This window comes from Pseudopodoces humilis, chromosome 1 (assembly GCF_049639895.1).
Source record: "Pseudopodoces humilis isolate 2021_Gansu_Grassland_sample_001 chromosome 1, ASM4963989v1, whole genome shotgun sequence".
NCBI classification, from domain to species: Eukaryota; Metazoa; Chordata; class Aves; order Passeriformes; family Paridae; genus Pseudopodoces; species Pseudopodoces humilis.
In genome coordinates, this window is record NC_142200.1 from 134,403,529 (window position 1) to 134,414,029 (window position 10,501).

Below are 10,501 nucleotides of genomic sequence, written 5' to 3' on the forward strand. Positions count from 1 at the left end.
CCACATCCTTCTGAAATGATGAGCTAATTCCAAATCAGAATTGGAAGAAAAACAAACAGTAGCATTAATGCTTACCCTGGGAAAGTAACTCGTGTTTAGGTCTACCTTTTAAGGGTGCGCTGCCAAACTAACACACATGTCCTATTACAGGTATATTTATAGGCCAAGCCAAGGCAGCTGTGACTGCACATCACCCCACGAAAACAGGAAACCCTCAGATGGCACGGCCCCTTCTCCATTCCTCGATCAACAGCGCTGAGAGCAATGCCTGGAATGCGCATCTAGGACAGCAAGAGCGCTTTTGCATGCAAGTACCAGACCCGTTCTCCTTAAAAACAGCCCGGAATGGCTGCAAGCAAATATCTCAACAGGACTTTGTTATATTTACGGCTGCAGTGAGTGCTCATTTTTAAGCTGGTCTCTTTGCCTCTCGATAAGAAGTGATTGAAACCTTTACCTGCAAATGCTGCATCGGCATTTAAGCGGGTGCTTTACTCATTGCCTTTATGAGGTCTGATTCTTTAGGTGGAACGCAGGGATTACACAGGGCAGGCATCTTTCTCGGGCCCGCCCCGCCGCTATGGCGGCTCGTCCGCTCGGGAGGATGCTCGGGAGCTGCCGCCTGCTCCTCCTGCTCCGCTCCCCGCTGCCGAGCGCCGGCTGCCCCCGCGCTGCGCACAGAGGCACAGGTACCTGCCGCAGGGGGAGAGGGCATCCCCGTGCTCGCCGTCTTCTGGCCAGTTAGGAAGGGCTGCATTAGCATGCTGTAGGTTTTTGTCTTAAACTGGCAGGTTAAGCTCTAGGTATTTTTGGTCAAACTATAATTTTCAAATTAATTTCCCCCTGCTCCTCCCGCACCCCCCGCCCAGTCTCATTTCTACCTTGCAAGAGATTAATGCAGGCAAACATTCATTCCTCAGGAGCTGATTGTTTTTCAAGGATCCTGTGCTGATAGGAGACAGACTAGGAGGTAGCTCCCCATCTCAGACTTTTTGATTGGGAACACACTAAACTATTTTACTTGCTATTTTTCAGCCGGTCTATTAATTCTTTGCCAATCCCATACCACCATAAGTGGTTTTGGTGTGTACAGACTCAGGATATGTTGCTGGAGGTTTGTTGGTTGCACCCCAATGGGCGACTTCTGCTCTGCTCTTGTGTGTCCTTTACTTAACTATATCCCCATTTCTCTTGGGTTGTAGGTGTTGCTTTCTTCCAGTCCTCCTTCATAACATCACTTGTCACTGGGGCCTGTGGAAGTTGCCAATATTCTGCAGCCCACAGATGAACATTACTTCTAGTTTCTGAGGGTTTGCAAGAGGTTTACTAACCCTTTTAGTGATCCCCAGGGAAGAAGGAGCCCTGGCAGACCAGCAGTTATCCTGTGCCAAGGCAGAGGTCTGCGCTGGGAGAGTGGGTGGTACCTTGGGTCATAGGTGCCCAGCTCCTTTACAAGCCTTCCCAAGTGGTTTGCTGGAGCTGCTCTCTGGATGTAGCACATCAAATGGAAAGCAGATGCAAAGTCCTGCGCTTGCCCCTGCTCATGTTCCTGAACTGCCCTCTGTGCTTTGTCTGTACCCATAGAAACTTTGGGAGGACCGAGATCATGATGGAAAGCATCAATGGAATCTAACCTATCTTACTAAATTATCTTTCTATATCTAATTGAAGACACAGGCCCCCTCACTAAACAAGCTGAAGCAGCTGCTGCTACAGACTGGAAAAAAAAATTGACTCCGGAGCAATTCTATGTTACACGAGAAAAAGGAACTGAACCGGTGAGCGAATGTGCTAATGCTATGCAAGGTTGAGCCATCTCCTCTGACTGCTGGGCACAGGAAAAAGCTGCCTTGGGGAGCTGTCACCACTCAGTTTCTTCACAGGATTTCCCCTGCCTTCCTGTGGATGAAAGTTAGACTCAGCATACAGAACAGGATGGATTTTGTTCTGACCCAGACTGTTTCGCAGATGAAAAAACATTCTGCATTCTTTTCATATTTTATTGGGTTTTTTCCTGGGATACATTGCTGCCAGATCAACTGTTTGTGTGGTGGGAGTAGAGGCCCCTCCAGAGGACAGGGAGATCATATTTTTATCCTTTTTATGACCATATATAGATTATCCATGTAAATCTTGAACATAGCAGTTCCTTCAGGAGATGGGCTCTCCCTCAGGTACCAGATCACCCACCCACATATCCCCATGTTTCCTCCTTCTGTGAAGGAAGCCAGGTAGCATTGTGGGTGGAGTGTTGGTTGTCCCTAGCCCAGAGCCAGGACTTCTGCACATGGAGAGCACGTACCATGTGAACTGTGCCCAAATTCATGTCAGTAAAATAAGGATCCCATACCAGACCATGCAGGAAGGAGGAGAGCCTCTTTGTAAAGCCATTTTAAAGTTGTGGCAGTCTATAGCAGAGCCCTAGCCTTTGGGATCCTGCACGTTTCACCAGTTTCTTGGAGGTCACGACTCCATTCCTGATACCTGGATGATTTATGCATCTGACTGGTCTTAAAGTCTGTGGGAGTAGGGGGTAGCCTTCACTACTAATCCAAAGGCAAACTCCCCTTCATTTCTTCGGGCTGCTAATGTTTGTTCTTCAAAGCCCCCCTGCAAAGCCTCCTTTTTATGGTTTTTCTCCTGTTTTGAATCTGATTCCTACATGCTTCTTCCAGATGGTGAGCTTTTAAAGACCTGCATTATTAACTTCTCTTTTTTCCTTCCTATTTTAAAAGCCTTTCAGTGGGATCTATCTGAATAACACAGAATCAGGAATATACTGCTGCGTGTGCTGCAATGCCCCCCTCTTCAGGTAACATCCTCTGGATTTCACAGCATCTTTAATATGTACTGATTGTGGCAGGAAGGGCAATGTCTTTTCATGAATGGTGTGGAAAATGTTGGTCAGAAGAACCATCCCCTGGTGCCCAGGTGCTGTGTGTAAGTCTTCCAGGGTGCCTGTGGTGACACAGATACATGGTATGCCTTTTTCTTGAGCTGATGAGGATTGCCAGTGGCCAGCACACAGCTGTTACACTGCAGTCTGCCTGTTTCTCCTGAGACTTCTTTCTGGTTGATAATAATTCTCTGTTTAAAAGGTCCTTAAGCCACAATCTGCTGCAAAATACATGTATTTATGCATGAGTATCATTGTTTTTGCTCTGTTCTTGTGCTCTTCCATACTTGTCTTCTGCCACTCATGCTGCTGGGCTGGAGAGACCTTGGTCTGCCTTTGTCTACAGTTGTGATGTTTTTATTGCTGGGTCCCTCACACTACAGCTGAGACCTTCTCTTCACCCCCACCCCTTCCTTGTTCCCTAAATTAAATTCCACTATTCTTGCCTTTTTGGCTACATCTACTTTTTAAAGCTTGGCTGCAAATGATTGCACAGTTAACTTCTGTGCTCTTTACAATACTATATATTTTGCAACTTCATTAACGTCTAAGTAAAAGGAAATAGAGTGCCTTGGAGTAGGATGTGCAGAGGGTGTTCTGTTCTCTGTAACTGAACCAGGAAGGACAGTTTCTCATATTTTTGGTCTAGAAAATAGCCCTTATTTATTCCCAACTGAGAATGAAATGTAGCTGATTTAAAGGATGAATCACAGATCAGAACTTCACATGGGACGCTACAGATCAAGAGATCTGGATAGTAAGAAAGGAGGGAAATGCAATGGATGTATTGAAAATAAACCTAAACTAAGCAATTAAATTATAATTGTGTAAATTACAATTAATTTTAATTTGGTCAAGTGCAGAAAACTACTGTTATGCAAACATGGATTTGCTTAGATGTATAATTTCTGTAGAGGTTTGCTATGAACAGTTCTAAATAAATTCATTTGTGATGTTAGTTCAGCACTACAAAATACCCTGAAGATAAATATAAAACCTAAAAACACCTCTGGAAAATTCAGGTAAATTAGAGAAATTGTAAATTAATAAACTGTGGAAGAGTTCCTTCCATTCCTTCAGATTTTCCTTCAATTTCAGCATCATTGATATTGACAGGCCAACATGAAGAGACAAACACTAGAGGGAATTGCTTCTGTTGTTAAACTAGTAACAAAATAGCAATATAACCAGTCAGGCTGCCCTTTGCACTATTCAGCTCCCAGAGAACATAAGCACTTTTCTTTGCAGCACAAGATAATGCTAAGCTTCACAGGCCAAAAAAGCCAAGCTTTCAGTAAAAAGAAAATAAATAAAAGCCTTGTAAGAAAATTGCGAACTATTAAATGTGAGAAATAATCTGAAAATATATTTTCCATGCAGGTATTATGCTGTTGAGAACACAAGCAATGAGGGGAGAAATGGTATTGGGTGAGAGGAGAGATTCATCCATCATATTTATTTCCTAGTGCATTAATTTTTATTTTTTTTTTTCAAATGCATTAGCTCATTAGCTACAGGTAAACATGAGCTATTTCTTCCCTTCTTTGAAACATATGTGTATACATTTATACCAGAATTTATTACCTTCTGCTACCAAATATACATTTGAAAGAGTTGGAAATACATGGAACAAACCCCTAACCTTTATAGATAGCAAATTGTAGTGCTTCAATGAAATCTCAAACCTTCATCAAACCATAAACCTACAGCTGAGATTCATACAGCAAAAAGCACTTTTTAGAATTATCTGGATTCCATCCAGGATGACTGAAATAAGGATCAAAGTAAATGGCATGTGCTGGAGGAATGGTGTGTTGAGGTCTAATCTAATGCATATGTTTAGGGAAAGTCCATTTATCCATAAATTAAGTGGTGAAATACTTCAAAGGACAAATATGAACTTGAACAGCAATATTTTTGGGTACTAAAATGTTTCTATTAGAGAATCTAAGTGACATTACTGTTAATAAAACCACACAGAGACCATTTCTGTTGAGAGCTAGTTTAACAGCTCAAAAGACTGTTCCTTTAGCAGTGGAAAACATCTAAAATAAGTATTGTGAGCAGTATGGAAGAGACAATCTTTCAGGGTCAGATTCAAAACCACCACAGTGTTAAAGACCTTCCTTGACTCTATGGGTTTTCAAAGAGTATATTTGTATCTATGTGTGAATAAACATAACGATTCCTGTATAAAAAAATTTTTAAAAAAATAGAGTTTTGATAGAAAAGAAACAGAACAGATGTATGTCAGGGAAGCTCAGGACTCAGGTATGACCCCTCCCCCAGGTCATTCTTGGGGACTCTGTGGCTGATAGGGACAGTGTTCATGTGGTTTTGTGGCAGGGAAAACAGGGAGCCTTCGGCTGGAAAGAAACAGGAACCCTAAGTACCTTGATATACAAACACAGAGTCTGCAAACTGCATTTGCTTCAGAGCAGGCTACTCCTCTGCTGTGTCCTATTTTTCTCCAGCTTTATGGAGAGGAGGGGAAGGAGAGCATTTCTCATGGCTATTTGTGCATTGATGTAAATGACTAAGCAACAGCCCACACGAAAACTAGCCTTTGGTCATTATGTGCTAGCAAATCCTCTTTTACTTCCACTGCTGTGTTACTCAACGACAGCCCCATACAGATGATTATAAAAATGCTGACTTATGCACTGTTCTTTGGGTTGGATTTTTTAACCTTTTTGTCCAGTTTATCTTTCCAAACAGCACTGCAATTAAGATTTTCAGATTTTTCTTCACCGTGTGAATAACCCACCAATATATACGTGATATGTATTACATACTTTGTTTTAAATTCTGTCCTAACTAACGCTTCAATTTGTATGAAGATCAAGAGCTGCTAGTGGTGCTGATGTCTCCATCCACCACTAGATGCCAGTAAGAGCATTGGGTTTGTGAAACTGTGAAAAAAACATGAGAAATTGTGAGGAAATGGTTGTGGTGAGTCTCCAGACCACTTATCTGAGAAGTATGTGAACCTATAAATCATATAATTTCTTGTTCTAACTCATGCTAGGTTCCTCTTTTATAAGAGAAGGTTCATACTGTTGTCAAAGCTTGCACAATTTTAAACAGGAGGGATTATCTCATTTCTGTACCAAATCCCTAAAACATCTTTTGATCATATTTACCAGTACACTCCAGGTTTTAATACGTAACTGAACAGTGTTGGTCACCCTGGATGTTAACAGGAGGCACCCACAAGCTGACATTATGTTGTGCTGTTTCTTATGGCTGCAATTTTCTCTCGGGAAAGGTAGATCTTTGTGCTGTGAGGATTTGTCATTGGTTGATTGATGGTTTGAGCAAGGCTCTGTTTGATTTTCCAAACCAGCTTGATGGCTGACTGTGAGACAAAGCCTCTATCATCATCAGGCACGAGCCTGGTCTGGTGGGCCAGCCCAGCCTTTGTCCATTCTTTATTTCTTCTTGTAAACTCTTTTCAGTGAGATTGCTGGATTGGGCCAGGCTTCAAACTGCAGCTCTGTAGGTGTAATTCAGCTAAACACTATAGTATAATGTTAGTATAACATAATTGTCAGAAAAATACCCCAAACTTTTCTAAGCTTTATAAAACACTAAACTGTCATTGAAATAGAAACAGTGAAGCAAATTTTCCTGTTATGAGCTGATTGAGAATTCCCTTTGGAAAAGAGTTTCCAGCAGTTTGATGCCAATGAGAAAACTTCTACTGTTCCAAATATTTTTAATATTGGTACAACACAGGACTGAGGCAATTGAGCCAATATTCTTAACAGAAGGAGACTCTTTTGTAACATCTCTGTTATTAATTAACAAGAAGATCTGGTTTCCACTATAGCTCAGAGAAGAAGTACAATTCTGGGACTGGATGGCCATCTTTTTCTGAGGCTTATGGTACTTGTGGCGGAGATGAAAGTAATACCAGTATCCTGAGACGACCAGATAACTCACTGGGGTCAACTAGAACTGAAGTCGTCTGCAAACAGGTATGTTTATTTTGTAGATGATACACAAAGACACAAAGCAGGTAAGTTCTCTTTGTGCTCATGAATGAATCTGCCTAAATGCAGCAGTAAGAATTACAGTATTACTGGAACCATTCTTTCTCAATCTGGATGAAGAAAAGTATGTGACTGGGGAAAGCAATGTGTATGTATAGCCAAAGCCTGATTTTCAGACAGAAAATTTACTCAAGGTATGCTGCAAGGTGTGACAAGAGATGGTAGAAGAAACTCTGGAATAGGGTCCATACATTTGGCCCATCACAGGGACAGTTCTTCCTCATTCAGTCTTGCTAAATATTTGCTGTAGATGTTAAAATATGCAGAGGTTGAGACACCAGCCATTAAAGCCATTTGCAGCCATTACTATTTGCCCTGCTGGGTGGTGGCTGTGCCCTGCATCTCCACAGCTATTTTCTGTGGATTCCTTTGGCTTCACAGAAGCCACTCTTCTATTTTTTCTTGCTATTTTGACTCCCTCGGTCATCTCTTCTAGACTAGAAACGTCCAGTTCCTTTTTATGCAGTGCTTTTTAGTGTGCTCGTCATTCTGTTGCTTTGTTTTGCATTCTTCTCAGTTGACCCTTTTCCTTCTTGAAGTAGACTGCAAGGTTGGACATAGCACTGCAGCTGGCTTAGCCTACAGCAGGGGTTAGAGGTTGTTCAGGTGTGTTAAAAATGGTGTTCCTGTTCTTACAACTTTATTTTTACACAGACCATATTACACAGACACACATTTATTTACTTGCTGTAATACCCAGGTTCTTTTTCTAAAGAACTGCCACCCTTAACCATTTCTTCCCAACTCTGTTTCTTACTTTTGTTAAGGTATAAAAGTATGTGATTGAGTTTAATGAATTGTATCTTGGATTTGGGTTTTTTAATGTATGTGTGTGTCTGTTTTTGTAAACTGTTAAGATTGTTAATGCTGTCCTTCAGTGTGCTTGCAACAGGCTTAGGCACATCTGCAAACGTAACAAGAATTTGCTGCATTACCTTGGAAGAGTTCACATTTGCAGCCATATGCAGCAAGCACCTTCAAGAACCCCAGCTGAAGACCTTCCAATTTTATAATATCACTGATAGCTATACTGTGTCTAATTTTTTCACCTTAGTAATTTGAGAGGGGAATACTCAGTTGATCTGTGAGAATGATCTACAGTGACTTATTAATTATTTTGAAATTTTCATGATATATTGAGGTCTCTAATACTCTCATTTATTTCCTATAGTTGCTGGCACCTTTGTAGTTTCCCTTCTGGGGTCTACTTCTGGGATCTGCTTGTTTGGGGGCAGATACTTGCCCACTGACAAGATCTGATTCCTTGTCACTCCCAAGGACACTCACTCACACAACTCAAGAGTGATTTAATCATGAAAGTTTCTTAATTCAAGATAACACAGTAGGTACCAGCATAATGTTGGTCCATAATCTCAGTGGTAATAATGCAATGACAATGGTTTCTGGTCACCAGCAGTGCTCCCCAGGGCTCAGGGCTGGCACCAGTTCTTTCAATATCTTCATCAATGATCCACATGAGGGGATCCAGGGCCCCCTCAGTCAGTCTGCAGACACACTGAGTTGGGTGGGAGTGTTGATCTGCTGGAAGGCAGGAAGGCTCTGCAGGGGATCTGGACAGGCTGCATTGATGGGCAGAGGCCAGAGGTCTGAGGTTCAACAAGGCCAAGTCCCCGTGCCTGGTCCTGCCCTTGGCTCACAACAACCCCTGCAGTGCTACAGGCTGGGGCAGAGTGGCTGCAAAGATGCAAGTTGGAAAAGGACTTGGGGGTGCTGCTCAACAGCAGCTGAACATCAGCCAGCAGTGCCCAGGTGGCCAAGAGGCCAATGGCATCCTGGCCTGGATCAGCAACAGTGTGGCCAGCAGGACCAGGGCAGTGACCATCCCCCTGTACTCGGCACTGGTGAGGCCACACCTCGAGTTCTGTGTTCAGTTCTGGGCCCCTCAATTCCAAAAGGACATTGAGGTACTGGAGAGAGTCCAGAGAAGGGCAGTGGAGGTGGTGAAGGGTCTGGAGCACAAGTCTGAGGAGGAGCAGCTGAGGGAGATGGGGATGTTTAGCCTGGAGAAAAGGAGGCTCAGGGGTGACCTTATCACTCTCTATAACTGCCTGACAGGAGGGTGCAGCCAGCTGGGGGTTGTCCTCCCAGGCAGCTGGAGACCGGACGAGAGGACAGGACAGGACGAGAGGACAGGACATGAGGCTGTACCAGGGATGTTCATCAGCAGGAACTTCTATATGAAAAGGGTTGTTAAGCATTGGAATGGACTGCTGAGGGAGGTGGTGAAGTCACCTTCCCTGGAAGTGTCCAAGAAACAAATGGACATGGCAGTTAGTGCCATGGTGGTGGTCAGTCAAAGATGGGCTCTATGAATGAGAGGTCTTTTGCAGCCTAAATGATTGTTATACTGTAGCAGTACAATAATAAAATTTTAATAATTTCTGTTGCAGTGTGATGCCCATCTAGGCCATGTGTTTGATGATGGACCCAAACCTTCTGGGCAGAGGTTCTGTATCAACAGCATTTCATTAAACTTGAAATCAGGCTCTGGGCAGTGAGAAGTGGCTCTCTCTGGCTTGCAGAACATTCTTTCTCTGCTCATACAGCATGCTTGTGAAAAACTCAAATTTTAGTAATTATGCTGTAGTAGCTTTGTTTTCCAGCTGTTATCATTGTTGATAAAATACATATTTTTGTTGTAACTCTTTGGCTGTCTGTCTTTTCATGGTTACTGTGGCATGTTGATCTGCTTATTGTATTTTTTAATTAAAAAAAATAAATCTGTGCGATAGTTCACATTCATAGGTATCATCATTAACTGTAGGAGGCTGCTGAAATGAGGTGCTCTCCTGAACCTGACTGCCTATTCTGAGCAGTAGTTATGGCACTCAGGAACACAGATGTACATGGCTGATCATGGCAAAGCTTATACTTCTGTAAAATCATCATATCCTCCTAAAGAGAAGCAAAAATAACATGAATCTTCAAATAAGGTCTGAGGGTTTTTTTTCCCCCTGATGTGAGAGACCTTTAGCTGAGCCAAGTGACTTTTCTGTGAACCCATAAAAGCAAAGTCCTGAAGGAGGACCTAATTAAAACTATTTCAGGCAATGGAACCAGTGGAGACATGGAGTCTTTCTTCTTTTAAATCAATTATTTTGATTCTGTGTCCAATAGCAGAGTTGAAATAGGGTTTGCTCCAGAAACGTCTCTTACAGCAATTATATGATAATAATGTAATGATTTGTGTAATATTTTCAGACTTCTGTTATCACTTGTGTATTTCAGAATCAAAAAATAAAAATGACTATGGAAATTCCTGTATGTAGAGGAAATAAATCAGCATCAAAAACCAGGCTTGGTAAAGTGTTGCTTTTGATGCCTTTTCTGTTCTTCCTTGTACAAGTTTGTAAATACTTCTGCATTCACTCAAGAGCTGTCATTATGGTTTGCCCTAACAGCAAAATATATCCTATGTCTGTTAAATTGAGCTTTCCTTCCTTCAGAATTTTTTCCAGAGAAAATAATCTCTGACTCAGAACATCAGCCTTACTAAACTGGCTGGGTTTAAATGCTTCCCTGCTGAGAG

At 42.2% G+C, this 10,501-nt stretch overlaps 1 protein-coding gene across 1 annotated transcript; it reads left to right on the forward strand.

Annotated features, from left to right (window-relative positions):
* Window positions 1-261: 261 nt before the first annotated feature.
* Window positions 262-9,708, forward strand: MSRB2 (methionine sulfoxide reductase B2). The gene is made up of 6 exons (XM_005519110.3): window positions 262-395; window positions 526-689; window positions 1,672-1,778; window positions 2,736-2,812; window positions 6,729-6,876; window positions 9,363-9,708. The coding sequence occupies exons 1-6, from the start codon at window positions 346-348 to the stop codon at window positions 9,468-9,470; spliced, it is 654 nt and encodes a 217-aa protein (XP_005519167.3). The 5' UTR covers window positions 262-345; the 3' UTR covers window positions 9,471-9,708.
* The last annotated feature ends 793 nt before the right edge of the window (window positions 9,709-10,501 follow it).